Here is a 19,282-nt window from a genome sequence, read left to right on the forward strand (position 1 = left end):
TAGTTAGCATAATTAGCATTTCAGGTAATGTGTTTTTCTGAGTCAGTTGATGATGCTGATCGCTATGCTAGCACTTTTAGCCACATTAGCATAGCTAGCATAGTTAGCATAATTAGCATTTTAGGTAATGTGTTTTTCTGAGTCAGTTGATGATGCTGATCGCTATGCCAGCAATTTTAGCTATGTTAGCATAGCTAGCATAGTTAGCATAATTAGCATTTTAGGTAATGTGTTTTTCTGAGTCAGTTGATGATGCTGATCGCTATGCTAGCACTTTGAGCTATGTTAGCATAACTAGCATAGTTAGCATAATTAGCATTTTAGGTTATGTGTTTTTCTGAGTAAGTTGAATATGCTGATCGCAATGCTAGCACTTTTAGCCACATTAGCATAGTTAGCATAATTAGCATTTTAGGTAATGTGTTTTTCGGGGAGAGTTGATTATGCTAATCGCTATGCTAGGACTTTTAGTCACATTAGCATAGTTAGCATAGTTAGCATTATTAGCAAATCCAGCCTTGACTAGCTTTTATTTTGTGGGCGGTGAGGGCGGAGAGGGCCGCGGTGTTGCGTAGAATTGGGCGTGGAAGGCGGGTTGCGTCTGCGGGCCATACAACGCCGCTTGCGGCTTTAATTACGTTTCTTCTTTCTTACGGATCCGTTGAGCTCAAATTTGACCCCCGCCACATACCCGAAAACTCACCAAAATTGGCACACACCTGGGATAAATTGAAAATGAATTTTCGACAAAGAGAACGTCACCCCCCCCACGACGATGACATCACGGCGAGCGTTCCCGTAAAAAAAATGAATGGGCCGAAAATCGCTTATGGGGCCAAAAAAAAATATTTTGAAATACAGTTACAAAACCAAAACACGCGTGTTGGAGATATCCCAAAGAAGTTACGAAATCATTATGGGATGGCCACACGACCTACGGCTTGGCGGCCATTTTGTGGCGAACTCAGAGAAATGGCGATTTTCGTGTTTTTTCACAATATGGGAAAACAACACTTTTGTTCAAGCGATTTTCACGAAATTGCACACACATGCCACAAACACGATTCTACAACTACCAAAGAAGTTTTGTTGACCTTTGACCTTGGGAAGGGGCGGCCATCTTGAATTTTCATAAAAAAGCACCTTTAGTAAGGTATTCAAACGAAAACTCGTCCTAGGAATTTTCATCGATCTTTTTGAAACTTCTCGGGCATCAATGGCAAGCTACTGTGGACAAAATGTTGGAATTAGAAGTTGTAGAATTTGAAACGCGTGCGCGTGGCGAATTCGCAACAATCGCCATTTTAGCTAGCTCGCACATATTTTATCGGAATGTTGTGAAAATGAAATATACGATTCCCTGGCCCACACTGAACAAAACGATGTCAGATACGACAAAATCGATAAAGGAATGTGGCCGTGGTAAACAAAAAACGATCGCAAAAAAAAGTGCCGACTCGGCAAAAAAAAAAAAATTCGGATTTTTTTTTTAAGAATCGGCTAGCGAAACCCAGATAACTTTGTCGGGTATATCCAAACAAAGATTTGAAATCATTACGTGATGGCGACATGACCTACGGTTTGGCGGCCATTTTGTGCCAAAATCTGCCATTTTGAGTTTTTTGCGTTTTTACACAATATGGAAAAAGGAACTTTTTTTCGAGCGATTTTCACGAAATTTGACTCGCATGTCCGTAGCATAAGTCTACAATTACCTCTGGAGTTTCGTTGACCTTTGACCTCGGGAAAAGGCGGCCATCTTGAATTTTCTATAAAAAACACCTTTGCCACTGGATTCAAACGTAAACTTGTCGTTGGAATTTTTATCGATCGTCTCGAAACTTTTTGGGCATCAATGGCAAGCTACTGTGGAAAAAATGTTGGAATTAGAAGTTGTAGATTTTGAACGGCGTGCGCGTGGCAAGCTAGCAAAGTGGCGCACTGTTATAACTCCCATGCCTTTCAATGCAATACAGTGAAAATTGAATGCATGCATTAATGCCTGAAACAGAATACATTGAAAAACACTGGATATGGACATATAAGGAAAGTGGGCGTGGTTAGCATAAAACCACTGTTGCTAAGGACAACAAAAAGTTTACTTTTACCGATTTGTCCGAAACTGACGTCAATCTGTTCGTCCTCCCAAGGGGACAAAAACATAAAATGGTTGCTATGGAGATAAAATCAACAGAAAAGCCGCCATTTTGGAAAAAGTGGGCTTTTTAGCAACTTATGACATATAACTCTCACCAATGGAGGAATGTGTTTTTCTGAGTCAGTTGATGATGCTGATCGCTATGCTAGCAATTTTAGCCACATTAGCATAGCTAGCATAGTTAGCATAATTAGCATTTTAGGAAATGTGTTTTTTTGAGTCAGTTGATGATGCTGATCGCTATGCTAGCACTTTTAGCTATGTTAGCATAGCTAGCATAGTTAGCATAATTAGCATTTTAGGTAATGTGTTTTTCTGAGTCAGTTGAAGATGCTGATTGCTATGCTAGCACTTTTAGCCACATTAGCATAGTTAGCATAGTTAGCATAATTAGCATTTTAGGTAATGTGTTTTTCTGAGTCAGTTGATGATGCTGATCGCTATGCTAGCACTTTTAGCCACAATAGCATAGCTAGCATAGTTAGCATAATTAGCATTTTAGGAAATGTGTTTTTTTGAGTCAGTTGATGATGCTAATCGCAATGCTAGCTCATTTAGGCACATTAGCATAGCTAGCATAGTTAGCATAATTAGCATTTTAGGAAATGTGTTTTTCTGAGAGAGTTGATTATGCTGATCGCTATGCTAGGACTTTTAGTCACATTAGCATAGTTAGCATAGTTAGCATTATGAGCAAATCCAGCCTTGATTAGCTTTTAATTTGTGGGCGGTGAGGGCGGAGAGGGCCGCGGTAGTGCGTAGAGTTGGGCGTGGAAGGCGGGTTGCGTCTGCGGGCCATACAACGCCGCTTGCGGCTTTAATTACGTTTCTTCTTTCTTACGGATCCGTTGAGCTCAAATTTGACCCCCGCCACATACCCGAAAACTCACCAAAATTGGCACACATCTGGGATAAATTGAAAATGAATTTTCGACAAAGAGAACGTCACCCCCCCGAAGTCGATGACATCACAGCGAGCGTTCCCGTAAAAAAAATGAATGGGCCGAAAATCGCTTATGGGGCCAAAAAAAAATATTTCGGAATACAGTTACGAAACCAAAACACGCGTGTTGGAGATATCCCCAAGAAGTTTTGAAATCATTATGGGATGGCCACACGACCTACGGCTTGGCAGCCATTTTGTGGCGAACTCTGAGAAATGGCGATTTTTGTGTTTTTTGACAATATGGTAAAACAACACTTTTGTTCAAGCGATTTTCACGAAATCGGACACACATGCCACTAGCAGGATTCTACAATAACCAAAGAAGTTTCGTTGACCTTTGACCTTGGCAAGGGGCGGCCATCTTGAATTTTCATAAAAAAGCACTTTTAGTAACGGATACAAACGAAAACTCGTCCTAGGGATTTTTTCCGAGCTTTTTGAAACTTCTCGGGCATCAATGGCAAGCTACTGTGGACAAAATGTTGGAATTAGAAGTTGTAGAATTTGAAACGCGTGCGCGTGGCGAATTCGGAACCGTCGCCATTTAAGCTAGCACGCACATATTTTATCGGAATGTCGTGAAAATGAAATATACGATTCCCTGGCCCACACTGAACAAAACGATGTCAGATACGACAAAATCGATAAAGGAATGTGGCCGTGGTAAACAAAAAACCGTCGCAAAAAAAAGTGCTGACTCGGCAAAAAAAAAAATTTTCGGATTTTATTTTTAGGAATCGGCTAACGAAACCCAGATAACTTTGTCGGGTATATCCAAAAAAAGTTTTGAAATCATTACGTGATGGCGACACGACCTACGGTTTGGCGGCCATTTTGTGCCAAAATCTGCCATTTTGAGTTTTTCGCGTTTTTACACAATATGGAAAAATGAACTTTTTTTCGAGCAATTTTCACGAAATTTGACTCGCATGTCCCTAGCGTAAGTCTACAATCACCTTTGGAGTTTCGTCGACCCTTGACCTCGGGAAAAGGCGGCCATCTTGAATTTTCTATAAAAAACACATTAACCACCAGATTCAAACGTAAACTTGTCGTTGGAATTTTCTTCGATCGTCTCAAAACTTTTTGGGCATCAATGGCAAGCTACTGTGTAAAAAATGTTGGAATTAGAAGTTGTAGATTTTGAACGGCGTGCGCGTGGCAAGCTAGCAAAGTGGCGCACTGTTATAACTCCCATGCATTTCAATACAATACAGTGAAAATTGAATGCATGCATTAATGCCTGAAACTGAATACATTGAAAAACACTGGATATGGACATATAAGGAATGTGGGCGTGGTTAGCATAAAACCACTGTTGCTAAGGACGACAAAAAGTTTACTTTTACCGATTTGTCCGAAACTGACGTCAATCTGTTCGTCCTCCCGAGGGGACCAAAACATAAAATGGTTGCTATGGAGATAAAATCAACAGAAAAGCCGCCATTTTGGAAAAAGTGGGCTTTTTAGCAACTTATGACATATAACTCTCACCAATGGAGGAATGTGTTTTTCTGAGTCAGTTGATGATGCTGATCGCTATGCTAGCAATTTTAGCCACATTAGCATAGCTAGCATAGTTAGCATAATTAGCATTTTAGGAAATGTGTTTTTTTGAGTCAGTTGATGATGCTGATCGCTATGCTAGCACTTTTAGCTATGTTAGCATAGCTAGCATAGTTAGCATAATTAGCATTTTAGGTAATGTGTTTTTCTGAGTCAGTTGAAGATGCTGATTGCTATGCTAGCACTTTTAGCCACATTAGCATAGTTAGCATAGTTAGCATAATTAGCATTTTAGGTAATGTGTTTTTCTGAGTCAGTTGATGATGCTGATCGCTATGCTAGCACTTTTAGCCACATTAGCATAGCTAGCATAGTTAGCATAGTTAGCATTTTAGGAAATGTGTTTTTTTAAGTCAGTTGATGATGCTAATCGCAATGCTAGCTCATTTAGGCACATTAGCATAGTTAGCATAGTTAGCATTATGAGCAAATCCAGCCTTGATTAGCTTTTAATTTGTGGGCGGTGAGGGCGGAGAGGGCCGCGGTAGTGCGTAGAGTTGGGCGTGGAAGGCGGGTTGCGTCTGCGGGCCATACAACGCCGCTTGCGGCTTTAATTATTATTCTTCTTGTCCTATAACGGCGTCTTTGAGCTAAATTTTGACCCACGCCACATACCCGAAAACTCACCAAAATTGGCACACACCTGGGATAAATTGAAAATGAATTTTTGGCAAAGAGAACGCCATCCCCCCGAAGTCGATGACATCACGGCGAGCGATCCCGTAAAAAAAATGAATGGGCCGAAAATCGCTTATGGGGCCAAAAAAAAATATTTTGAAATACAGTTACGAAACCAAAACACGCGTGTTGGAGATATCCCAAAGAAGTTATGAAATCATTATGGGATGCCCACACGACCTACGGCTTGGCGGCCATTTTGTGGCGAACTCAAAGAAATGGCGATTTTCGTGTTTTTTGACAATATGGGAAAACTACACTTTTGTTAAAGCGATTTTCACGAAATTTCATACACATGCCACAAACATGATTCTACAACTACCAAAGAATTTTTGTTGACCTTTGACCTTGGGAAGGGGCGGCCATCTTGAATTTTCAAAAAAAAGCACCTTTAGTAACGGATACAAACGAAAACTCGTCCTAGGGATTTTTATCAATCTTCTTGAAACTTCTCGGGCATCAATGGCAAGCTACTGTGGACAAAATGTTGGAATTAGAAGTTGTAGAATTTGAAACGCGTGCCCGTGGCGAATTCGCAACCGTCGCCATTTTAGCTAGCTCGCACATATTTTGTCGGAATAGCCTGAAACTGAAATATGCGATACCCTGTCCCACACTGAACAAAACGATGTCACATACGACAAAATCCATAAAGGAATGTGGCCGTGGTAAACAAAAAACCATCGCAAAAAAAAGTGCTGACTCGGCAAAAAAAATTTTTTTCGGATTTTATTTTTAAGAATCGGCTAACGAAACTCAGATAACTTTGTCGGGTATATCCAAAGAAAGTTTTGAAATTGTTACGTGATGGCGACACGACCTACGGTTTGGCGGCCATTTTGTGCCAAAATCTACCATTTTGCGTTTTTCGCGTTTTTACACAATATGGAAAAATGAACTTTTTTTTCGAGCGATTTTGACGAAATTTGACTCGCATGTCCCTAGCGTAAGTGTACAATCACCTTTGGAGTTTCGTCGACCTTTGACCTCGGGAAAAGGCGGCCATCTTGAATTTTCTATAAAAAACACCTTTACCACCAGATTCAAACGTAAACTTGTCGTTGGAATTTTCATCGATTGTCTTGAAACTTTTTGGGCATCAATGGCAAGCTACTGTGGAAAAAATGTTGGAATTAGAAGTTGTAGATTTTGAGCGGCGTGTGCGTGGCAAGCTAGCAAAGTGGCGCACTGTTATAACTCCCATGCATTTCAATACAATACAGTGAAAATTGAATGCATGCATTCATGCCTGAAACAGAATACATTGAAAAAGACTGGACATGGACATATAAGGAATGTGGGCGTGGTTAGCATCAAACCACTGTTGCTAAGGACGACAAAAAGTTTACTTTTACCGATTTGTCAGAAACTGACGTCAATCTGTTCATCCTCCTGAGGGGACCAAAACATAAAATGGTCGCTATGGAGATAAAATCAACAGAAAAGCCGCCATTTTGGAAAAAGTGGGTTTTTTATCAACTTATGACATGTAGCTCTCACCAATGGAGGAATGTGTTTTTCTGAGTCAGTTGATGATGCTGATCGCTATGCTAGCACTTTTGGCCACATTAGCATAGCTAGCATAGTTAGCATAATTAGCATTTTAGGAAATGTGTTTTTTTGAGTCAGTTGATGATGCTGATCGCTATGCTAGCACTTTTAGCTATGTTAGCATAGCTAGCATAGTTAGCATAATTAGCATTTTAGGTAATGTGTTTTTCTGAGTAAGTTGAAGATGCTGATTGCTATGCTAGCACTTTTAGCCACATTAGCATAGTTAGCATAGTTAGCATAATTAACATTTAAGGTAATGTGTTTTTCTGAGTCAGTTGATGATGCTGATCGCTATGCTAGCACTTTTAGCCACATTAGCATAGCTAGCATAGTTAGCATAATTAGCATTTTAGGAAATGTGTTTTTTTGAGTCAGTTGATGATGCTAATCGCAATGCTAGCTCATTTAGGCACATTAGCATAGTTAGCATAGTTAGCATAATTAGCATTTTAGGAAATGTGTTTTTCTGAGAGAGTTGATTATGCTGATCGCTATGCTAGGACTTTTAGTCACATTAGCATAGTTAGCATAGTTAGCATTATGAGCAAATCCAGCCTTGATTAGCTTTTAATTTGTGGGCGGTGAGGGCGGAGAGGGCCGCGGTAGTGCGTAGAATTGGGCGTGGAAGGCGGGTTGCGTCTGCGGGCCATACAACGCCGCTTGCGGCTTTAATTATTATTCTTCTTGCACACTAACGGCGTCTTTGAGCTCAATTTTGACCCCCGCCACATACCCGAAAACTCACCAAAATTGGCACACATCTGGGATAAATTGAAAATGAATTTTCGGCAAAGAGAACGTCACCCCCCCGAAGTCGATGACATCACAGCGAGCGTTCCCGTAAAAAAAATGAATGGGCCGAAAATCGCTTATGGGGCCAAAAACATTTTTTTTGAAATACAGCTACGAAACCAAAACACGTGTGTTGGAGATATCCCAAAGAAGTTTTGAAATCATTATGGGATGGCCACACGACCTACGGCTTGGCGGCCATTTTGTGGCGAACTCAGAGAAATGGCGATTTTCGTGTTTTTTGACAATATGGGAAAACGACACTTTTGTTCAAGCGATTTTCACGAAATTGCATACACATGCCAAAAACACAATTCTACAACTGCCAAAGAAGTTTCGTTGACCTTTGACCTTGGCAAGGGGCGGCCATCTTGGATTTTCAAAAAAAAGCACCTTTAGTAAGGTATTCAAACGAAAACCCGTCCTAGGAATTTTCATCGATCTTTTTGAAACTTCTTGGGCATCAATGGCAATCAATTGTGGACAAAATGTTGGAATTAGAAGTTGTAGATTTTGAAATGCCTGCGCGTGGCGAATTCGCAACCGTCGCCAATTTAGCTAGCTTGCACATATTTTATCGGAATGTCGTGAAAATGAAATATACGATTCCCTGGCCCACACTGAACAAAACGATGTCAGATACGACAAAATCGATAAAGGAATGTGGCCGTGGTAATCAAAAAACGATCGCAAAAAAAAGTGCTGACTCGGCTAAAAAAAAAAATTTCGGATTTTTTTTTTAAGAATTGGCTAACGAAACCCAGATAACTTTGTCGGGTATATCCATAGAAAGTTTTGAAATCATTACGTGATGGCTACATGACCTACCGTTTGGCGGCCATTTTGTGCCAAAATCTGCCATTTTGAGATTTTCGCGATTTTACACAATATGGAAAAATGAACTTTTTTTCGAGCAATTTTCACGAAATTTGACTCGCATGTCGCTAGCGTAAGTCTACAATCACCTCTGGAGTTTCGTCGACCTTTGACGTCGGGAAAAGGCGGCCATCTTGAATTTTCTATAAAAAACACCTTTACCACTGGATTCAAACGTAAACTTGTCGTTGGAATTTTCATCGATCGTCACGAAACCTTTTGGACATCAATGGCAAGCTACTGTGGAAAAAATGTTGGAATTAGAAGTTGTAGATTTTGAACGGCGTGCGCGTGGCAAGCTAGCAAAGTGGCGCACTGTTATAACTCCCATGCATTTCAATACAATACAGTGAAAATTGAATGCATGCATTCATGCCTGAAACTGAATACATTGAAAAAAACTGGAAATGGACATATAAGGAATGTGGGCGTGGTTAGCATAAAACCACTGTTGCTAAGGACGACAAAAAGTTTACTTTTACCGATTTGTCCGAAACTGACTTCAATCTGTTCATCTTCTCAAGGGGACCAAAACATAAAATGGTTGCTATGGAGATAAAATAAACAAAAAAGCCGCCATTTTGGAAAAAGTGTTTTTTTTATCAACTTATGGCATATAGCTCTCACCAATGGAGGAATGTGTTTTTCTGAGTCAGTTGATGATGCTATTCGCTATATTAGCACTTTTAGCTATGTTAGCATAACTAGCATAGTTAGCATAATTAGCATTTTAGGTAATGTGTTTTTCTGAGTCAGTTAATGATGCTGATCGCTATGCTAGCACTTTTAGCCACATTAGCATAGCTAGCATAGTTAGCATAATTAGCATTTTAGGTAATGTGTTTTTCTGAGTCAGTTGATGATGCTGATCGCTATGCTAGCACTTTTAGCCACATTAGCATAGCTAGCATAGTTAGCATAATTAGCATTTTAGGTAATGTGTTTTTCTGAGTCAGTTGATGATGCTGATCGCTATGCTAGCGCTTTTAGCCACATTAGCATAGCTAGCATAGTTAGCATAATTAGCATTTTAGGTAATGTGTTTTTCTGAGTCAGTTGATGATGCTGATCGCAATGCTAGCACTTTTAGCCACATTAGCATAGCTAGCATAGTTTGCATAATTAGCATTTTAGGTAATGTATTTTTCTGAGTCCATTGATGGTGCTGATCGCAATGCTAGCACTTTAAGCCACATTAGCGTAGCTAGCATAGTTAGCATAATTAGCATTTTAGATAATGTGTTTTTCTGAGTCAATTGATGATGCTGATCGCAATGCTAGCGCTTTTAGCCACATTAGCATAGTTAGCATTGTTAGCATAATTAGCAAATCCAGCTTTGACTAGCTTTTAATTTGCGGGCTGTGAGGGCGGTGAGGTCAGCGGTGGTGCGTAGAGTTGGGCGTGGAGGCGGGTTGCGTCTGCGGGCCATACAACGCCGCTTGCGGCTTTAATTATTATTATTCTTCTTGTCCTCTAACGGCGTCTTTGAGCTTAATTTTGACCCCCGCCACATACCCGAAAACTCACCAAAATTGGCACACATCTGGGATAAATTGAAAATGAATTTTCGGCAAAGAGAACGTCACCCCCCCGAAGTCGATGACATCACAGCGAGCGGTCCCGTAAAAAAAATGAATGGGCCGAAAATCGCTTATGGGGCCAAAAAAAAATATTTCAAATTAGAGCAACGAAACCAAAACACGCGTGTTGGAGATATCCCAAAGAAGTTCTGAAATCATTATGGGATGGCCACACGACCTACGGCTTGGCGGCCATTTTGTGGCCAACTCAGAGAAATGGCGATTTTCGTGTTTTTTGACAATATGGGAAAACGACACTTTTGTTTAAGCGATTTTCACGAAATTGCACACACATGCCAAGACCATGATTCTACAATAACCAAAGAAGTTTCGTTGACCTTTGACCTTGGGAAGGGGCGGCCATCTTGAATTTTCATAAAAAAGCACCTTTAGTAACGGATACAAACGAAAACTCGTCCTAGGGATTTTTATCGATCTTTTTGAAACTTCTCGGGCATCAATGGCAAGCTACTGTGGACAAAATGTTGGAATTAGAAGTTGTAGAATTTGAAACGCGTGCGCGTGGCGAATTCGCAACCGTCGCCATTTTAGCTAGCTCGCACATATTTTATCGGAATAGCCTGAGAATGAAATATGCGATTCCCTGGCCCACACTGAACAAAACGATGTCACATACGACAAAATCGATAAAGGAATGTGGCCGTGGTAAACAAAAAACGATCGCAAAAAAAAGTGCTGACTCGGCAAAAAAAATTTTTTTCGGATTTTATTTTTAAGAATCGGCTAACGAAACCCAGATAACTTTGTCGGGTATATCCAAAGAAAGTTTTGAAATCATTACGTGATGGCGACACGACCTACGGTTTGGCGGCCATTTTGTGCCAAAATCTGCCATTTTGAGTTTTTCGCGTTTTTACACAATATGGAAAAATGAACTTTTTTTCGAGCGATTTTCACGAAATTTTACTCGCATGTCCCTAGCGTAAGTCTACAATCACCTCTGGAGTTTCTTCGACCTTTGACCTCGGGAAAAGGCGGCCATCTTGAATTTTCTATAAAAAACACCTTTACCACCAGATTCAAACGTAAACTTGTCGTTGGAATTTTCATTGATCGTCTCACAACTTTTTGGGCATCTACGGCAAGCTACTGTGGAAAAAATGTTGGAATTAGAAGTTGTAGATTTTGAACGGCGTGCGCGTGGCAAGCTAGCAAAGTGGCGCACTGTTATAACTCCCATGCATTTCAATACAATACAGTGAAAATTGAATGCATGCATTAATGCCTGAAACTGAATACATTGAAAAACACTGGATATGGACATATAAGGAATGTGGGCGTGGTTACCATAAAACTACTGTTGCTAAGGACAACAAAAAGTTTACTTTTACTGATTTGTCCGAAACTGACGTCAATCTGTTCGTCCTCCCGAGGGGACCAAAACATAAAATGGTTGCTAAGGAGATAAAATCAACAGAAAAGCCGCCATTTTGGAAAAAATGGTTTTTTTTATCAACTTATGACATATAGCTCTCGCCAATGGAGGAATGTGTTTTTCTGAGTCAGTTGATGACGCTTATCGCTATGCTAGCACTTTTAGCTACGTTAGCATAACTAGCATAGTTAGCATAATTAGCATTTTAGGTAATGTGTTTTTCTGAGTCAGTTGATGATGCTGATCGCTATGCTAGCACTTTTAGCCACATTAGCATAGCTAGCATAGTTAGCATAATTAGCATTTTAGGTAATGTGTTTTTATGAGTCAGTTGATGGTGCTGATCGCAATGCTTGCACTTTTAGCCACATTAGCATAGCTAGCATAGTTAGCATAATTAGCATTTTAAGTAATGTGTTTTTCTGAGTCAGTTGATGATGCTGATCGCTATGCTAGCACTTTTAGCCACATTAGCATAGCTAGCATAGTTAGCATAATTAGCATTTTAGGTAATGTGTTTTTCTGAGTCAGTTGATGATGCTGATCGCTATGCTTGCACTTTTAGCCACATTAGCATAGCTAGCATAGTTAGCATAATTAGCATTTTAGGTAATGTGTTTTCCTGAGTCAGTTGATGATGCTGATCGCTATGCTTACACTTTTAGCCACATTAGCATAGTTAGCATAGTTAGCATAATTAGCATTTTAGGTAATGTGTTTTTCTGAGTCAGTTGATGATTCTGATCGCTATGCTAGCACTTTTAGCCACATTAGCATAGCTAGCATAGTTAGCATAATTAGCATTTTTACTAATCTGTTTTCCTGAGTCAGTTGATGATGCTGATCGCTATGCTAGCACTTTTAGCCACATAGCATAGCTAGCATAGTAAGCATAATTAGCATTTTAGGTAATATGTTTTTCTGAGTCAGCTGATTATGCTGATTGCTATGCTAGCACTTTTAGCCACATTAGCGTAGCTAGCATAGTTAGCATAATTAGCATTTTAGGGAATGTGTTTTTCTGAGTCAGTTGATGATGCTGATCGCTATGCTAGCACTTTTAGCCACATTAGCATAGCTAGCATAGTTAGCATAATTAGCATTTTAGGTAATGTGTTTTTCTGAGTCAGTTGATGATGCTGATCGCTATGCTAGCACTTTTAGCCACACTAGCATAGTTAGCATAATTAACATTTTAGGTAATGTGTTTTTCTGAGAGTTGATTATGCTAATTGCAATGCTAGCACTTTTAGCCACATTAACATAACTAGCATAGTTAGCATAATTAGTATTTTGAGCGGTGTTTTTCTGAGAGTTGATGATGCTAATCGCAGTGCTAGCACTTTTAGCCACATTAGCATAACTAGCATAGTTAGCATAGTTAGCATAATTAGCATATGCAGTTTTGACTAGCCTTCATCAAAAGTGGGCGGTGAGGGCGGTGAGGGCGGTGAGGGCGGTGGTGCGTAGAGTTGGGCGTGGACGGCGGGTTGCGTCTGCGGGCCATACAACGCCGCTTGCGGCTTTAATTATGTATGTTTCTTCCTTTTATAAAGGCAGATTGAAAACTATCCACTACTTTGTCTAGAACCAGTTTAATCCTGTTTGCATAAACTAGTGCCAATAATTTGTAATCATTACACAGCAGGGTGATGGGCCTCCAATTATCTAACTTTGAAGAGTCCTTATTTGGTTTAGGGAGTAAGGTTTTCAGTCCAGTTTTCATAGATGGAGTTAGACAACCTTCATGGATACAGTCTTTGAAAGCATTAATCATTAAATCTTTAATGTCCTGCCAGAAAAACTTTAAAAATTCTGCAGTCAGTCCATCTATTCCTGGTGATTTGGCATTACTCATATTTTTCAAAGCAATTTCAATTTCTGATATAGTTACATCTTCTTCTAAACTAATTCTATCGACGTCTTCTATCTTTTGGATGTGTTCTTCAATTTGGGTAAAAAATATGTCACAATTTTCTTGGCAAAAATTTGAGCTATACAAAGTTGAGTAAAATGAAAATATTTCAGATTTAATTTGCTCTGGGTCTTCAATTAATCTTCCATTTTTTTTTATTTTACCTAAATGTTTTTTTGTTTGTCTACATTTTTCTAATCCATAGAAGTATGTTGTGTTTTTTTCTCCCTCTTCAATCCACTTAGCTCTGGATCGTATAAACGCAGCGTTTGTTTTTTCTAAATAAATCTCATCAAGTTGTTTCTGGAGCATGTTTAACTCGGCCATATCTTCCTCTGAAGGATCAGCCTTGTTGCATAAATTATTCATCTTTCTGACAATTTCTTTTTGCTTTATTTTCCTATTTTTTACAACATGCTTGCCAATTTCACCTGCTATACGTTTACTTTCAAATTTAAACCACTCCCACTTCCCTTTGTTTGTCATTTCCATTCCCTTGACTTTCAAACATAGAGATTTGATCTCCTTAATAAATATATCATTTAGTAAAAGTTTATTGTTAAATTTCCACGTGTTGTGAGATGGGTGTGTATTTTTGCACAGTTTTAGGGAAAGGCTGATTAAACAATGGTCAGTAAGTGGAGACGGTTCTATTTCACAGTTTCCTACATGAGCAGATAAAGGTTGAGAAATGAGCCAATAATCTATTCTTGATTGCTGGTTATTGTTTGATGCACTAATCCATGTATAGTTTTTAGACGTGGTTTTTTTTTAATCTCCAGTAATCAAATGTGTTTGTTGACAAACAGAAGTTTCTAATGATATCATTGTGTTCTGGTTGTTGTCCTTTAATGGGTAATCTATCAAGCCAGGAGTTTGAAGCAATGTTAAAGTCTCCTCCAATAATTATTTTATCTGTTGCATGAGAAATTTTCCATTCCACCAAAACCTTAGCAAGTTTTTCCAACATATTCTTATTTTGTACTTTGTTATTGTACCCATATAAAGTCAGCACAATAATGACTTGCTCATTCATTTCGATAGCTGCTAACAACCAGTGGCCTTCTCTATCTCCAAGATGCCTAATTAACTTCCCCGAAAACCTGTTAAACAGAATCATGACTCCTGCTGAGCGGCTTGTGCCGTGTGAGTAAAGGACTGTATCTCCCCATTGTTGTTTCCAAAATACTTCATCTGCTGGACCTGAGTGGGTTTTTTTGCAGTAAAATTAGATTTGCCTTAAGTCCATGACAAAATAAAAAGAGTGCCTTGCGTTTTGTAATATTTTTCAAACCTCTGGTATTTAAAGAAACAAATAAAATAGACATGAACACTGGGCAGAATACTTGGTGTATAAATAAACGCTGAGATTTCCTGAAGATGCAGGAATGAGCAGACTGTCTGTCCATAACCATAAAGCAACATAAATGGACCAACTTCCCCGATAATAGTAAAAGTTCTTTTTTTTTCTTCTTTTTTTTAATTATGAACCTTGTTGTTATCAACTTTGAAATTACAACATTCTAATGATCAACAAAAACAGACCTTTAAATGCTGTCTCTGGTGGTCATGGCATCACTTTCCTCCATTCAATTAGCGCATACCCTTCATCCAGAAAGGCTCTCTTCCCGCTCCGTCTGGCTTGTTCCACCATCGGCCAGAGTTTGGCTCTTGCTTCCCGATCTTCTTTGGAAAAGTCCTCCCTGAAGTAGATCTTCATCTCTTTGCTCTGGCTTCCTTGGATTTTCTCCAAACTTCCTCTCTCACCGTGCGCATTGCAAACTGGATGATTATGGCTCTTGGCATGTTGTTATTCACAGCGCCTCTTTTTCCCAGCCGATGAACGGTGTCAACGGTGTCCCGGAGCTTCTCCACAGACATCGGAACCACACGGGTGAGGATACCGAGGATGACCTCTCTGGTGTTTTCGTTGTCTTTCTCTGGCACCCCCATCAGCCGCAGGTCCCATCTCCTCTTATATCTTTCGCTCTCCAGACATTTCTCTCTCAACTCTTTGTTTTCTAATGAGAGATGCTCCACACGTTCTTGCAGCTTCACAATGTTTTCTGTGTTCTCTTTTGTAGATTTTCCAATCCCATCCATCCGATTCTCTATGCCTTCCAATTTCTTTTCCGAGTCGTCAAATCTTTTCAGAGCTGTTTGGATTTCATCCATACGTGAATCAAGGCCGTCAAATCTGGTTAGAATTGCCTGCATGGCATGAGTGAGGCTAGCATTACTGGCGCCATCTTGTTTTTTCGTGGCTCATCGTTTCTTCATTCTTTTTGGGTTTGGGCTGTTTAAGCAGATCGGGTCTTTCACCTCCTCAGCAACTGCTTGCTCCATTTGCACTGTTTCTTCTTCCTCACAACTGTTTTCAAGAGCCCGGAGGTCATAATCATGGTCACTAACGTTAGCTTGCCTTGGGTTAGCCATTCTTCATGCAGTAGAGAAAAAACGTGAAAAATATCTCTAGAATTATCCGTAGTTTTTTTCCTTCCTATTATTGATTTTCTGACACTTCTGGGGATGGTTGGTCTCACCACAATTCCTTATTGGACACAAAAATGAGTTTCTCTTCCAGACCCTGCCTCAAACACCGCCACTCACTCCGCCATCTCCCGGAACTCCCGCCATTTCTGAGTAAGTTGATGATGCTGATTGCAATGATAGCACTTTTAGCCACATTAGCATAACTAGCAAAGTTAGCATTATAAGCATCTTAAGCAATGTGTTTTTCTGAGTAAGTTGACGGTGTTCATCCCAGTGCTAGTACTTTAAGTCACATGCAGCTCAGTTAGCCTTACAGAAAGAGAGGAAGGAGTTAGATCTGAGAACTGGCTGCTCAGCAAGTGGGTTTGGCTCAAAGGTGAGTGTTAAGAGTTGCGATGGTGGCTAGAACCGGGCAGCAAAGGCCGCAGTAGTGCGAAGAGGCAGGCAGGGAGGGCGGGTGGCACGTGAAGGTTGGAGGGCCACTTAGCTGCATCTCTGATCAGTCTTCTCCTTGTTTGAGCTGAAGGTTTAGATGGACAGGTCTTTGTAGATTTGCAGTGGTCTAATACTTCTTCCATTTCAATATTATCGCTAGCACAGTGCTCCTTGGGATGTTTGGGAAGCTTGGGAAATCTTTTTGTATCCAAATACGGCTTTAAACTGCTCCACAACAGTATCTCGGACGTGCCTGTTGTGTTCCTTGTTCTTCATAGAGCTCTAAGAATATCACAGAGCAGGGTCATTTATACGGAGACTTGATTGCAGGTGGATTCTATTTATTATCATTATACATTTAGGTCAACATGGGATCATTCAGAGATCGTCACTGAACATTTGGAGAGAGTTTGCTGAACAGAAAGTAAAGGGGTGGATAAATTTTGCACGCCCAATTTTTCAGTTTTTTTATTTGTTAAAAAAGTTAAATATCCAGTAAATTTCGTTCCACTTCATAATTGTTTCCCACTTGTTGATTCTTCACAAAAAATTACAGTCTCATATATTTGTTTGAAGCCTGAAATGTAGCAAAAGGTTGAAAAGTTCAAGGGGACCAAATACTTTCGCAAGGCACTGTACCTCTTGAGCGCTGTGTTTCTATTGACATTGTGCATATGAAATTGTGCAAATTGGATTTGCAATAGTAAATGTGCCTAATGGAAACATGTTTATTTGGAAAAAAATCACAGTTTTTGAGAAAAAATAATAATTTGCGCTTACAGGTGGTGGTTTTTGAGACGTATTGAAATGGACATATTTAGCAAAACTGCAATGGATTGCTTTTTTAGAATTAAATGAGTCACGTGACCAACAACTTTAAACAGGCTGACTGTTTGCATCTGCTCTTATTATCCGATGTTATTACCTGCTGGGGCTGCAGAATTGCCAGAGCCAGTTCCGGCTACTGTTGGGCAAAGGAGGGATACAACCTGGACAGTTCGGCAGCCTGCGGTCACTCCACTGGATCCCGGCACTACAGCGGAGCACGTTTGCTTGTTATACCAGCAACCGGGAAGCTAGCTGGCTGCAGATAGAGCGCCACTGTGGGATGGAAGGACAGCCAGCTCCGGCCTCCTAAGTCTTATTAAATTGTTCTTATTTACATCAAGACAATTATATAAAGATCCTCTTGTTTGATTCTTGTCATTATTTTTCTCCTCTTCCTCCGTGTTTCCCATGCATTGTGATTAGACACAGAGAGCAATTTGATTGTATCCGCTGTAGATAAAGATATTGTATTGAATGACTTTTCACTAGAGTTGGTTGTCTATTCGCATAATTATGATTTAATAGAAACTGTGTGTTTGCAAAATTGTGTTTTTTGTATTCATCTTTCCCTTTATGCAGTCAATAATTCATGCTTGGGAAAATAGTATAAGCCGTTGAGATATAACTATTCAAACATTTGAATCTGTGAACAGTAATTTTGCATTTGTTAATCTTCGTTTTTTTTTCTTCTTTTAAACTTGTCCTGTCCAAAAATGGAGCAAACAGATGATAGCTGAAGGTCTTTTGTGTTTGACAGGTTTTACTATTACAATAAGGGGTTGTGTATCTTCTGGCAGCCAGGTTGTATATTTGTATAAGCCCCTTTTTGTTTTTGTTTTTAATTTTTTTTATTACATTTTGATCATATATTTTTCAAATGTTCTTTTCTCTTTGTGTACATATCATACATTTGTGTAATGTGTTACACAAATGTTTGTGTAATGTGGCCTTCAAAGACTTTGACTAACAATGCAAAAATATTGAATATTCATATTGCGCCCAAATAAAAACAGAGGGATTTCATGTAGAGGCAAACTTTAGTCTCTTACACTCCTTTAAATCTAGTATATATTTTTAATGAAACATTTAGAATAAATGAGAAAGAATATACACTCATAAACGAACAGGAAATGTAGAAACATGTCGGGAAAGAAGCGAACAGCTGACAGGAAACGCGAGCACTTTCACCGGAAAGGAGGCGCCGTTCTCATTGACGACCGAGAGCTGCGTTAATGGCGGTGTCTCGGCGGTCTTCGCAACAACAACAGCAGTCCACATTGCAGTCTCCACCGAGAAGCAGCTGTCTTTCGTGCGCTGCTCCAGCCTCTTCGGTAGTAATGGCTATGCTGGTTTCTACAGGGCCGCCGGAGGTTGAAAGGGAATGTAGCGGAGAGATTGATCTGGCTTTGGCCTCCCCGGACTTGCCAGCACCGGCCATTGCAAGCAATTCAAATTCTACTACTCCGACAGCCTCTGGCGTGGGCAGCAGCGTTTCAAGTCCCGGGTCCGGAGCCGCCAGCCCCACAGACGGTAGCACTAGCAGCAGCAGCAGTAGCATCGGGGGAGCGCTCAGAGAGTTGTTCGAAGCTTGCCGAAATGGGGATGTATCCCGGGTAAAAAGACTTGTCGACACGGTGAACGTAAACGCAAAAGACATGGCTGGTCGAAAATCAACACCGCTTCATTTTGCTGCGGGTAAGAACGAGCTAAGCTAACGTGGCAGGATTAACTGTAATATGTAGAAGTTGTGTTTCTAAGTTTCTAAGATTAGAGGCTATATTGCTAATTCTTGTCTTGTTGTTTGTCCTGTTTTTGCTTATTAGCAGTTTTTAAAACAATGTTTTCGATAGCCTGTTCGTGGTAGAATCCTTATTAAGTTTCTTTAAATCAGTTAAGTTATGAACATCCTGCAATCAAAAAAATTGTTTAACCTAAACATTTTTACACAGTAAAAAGGTTATTTGTGACCTAAACTAATATATTTCCCCCCTACGTTAGCAAATTTAACAAGTCCTATGACGTAATGTCATGGCGACCAGTGATGCTGAATCTCATTTTTGTTCA

General features: G+C 39.9%; 1 protein-coding gene across 2 annotated transcripts in view; it reads left to right on the forward strand.

Annotated features, from left to right (window-relative positions):
• The first annotated feature begins 18,381 nt into the window (after positions 1–18,381).
• Positions 18,382–19,282, forward strand: part of LOC105353570 (poly [ADP-ribose] polymerase tankyrase-1) — a 29,744-nt gene continuing 28,843 nt past the window's right edge. For both annotated transcript variants that reach the window (XM_023958675.2, XM_023958677.2), the window contains exon 1: positions 18,382–18,913. In XM_023958675.2, coding sequence (XP_023814443.1) covers positions 18,451–18,913 — 463 coding nt within the window. In that variant the 5' untranslated portion in view covers positions 18,382–18,450. The remainder of the gene's footprint in view (positions 18,914–19,282) is intronic.

This window comes from Oryzias latipes, chromosome 9, assembly GCF_053564925.1.
Source record: "Oryzias latipes strain Hd-rR chromosome 9, Olatipes_Hd-rR_3.1".
Taxonomy (NCBI): domain Eukaryota; kingdom Metazoa; phylum Chordata; class Actinopteri; order Beloniformes; family Adrianichthyidae; genus Oryzias; species Oryzias latipes.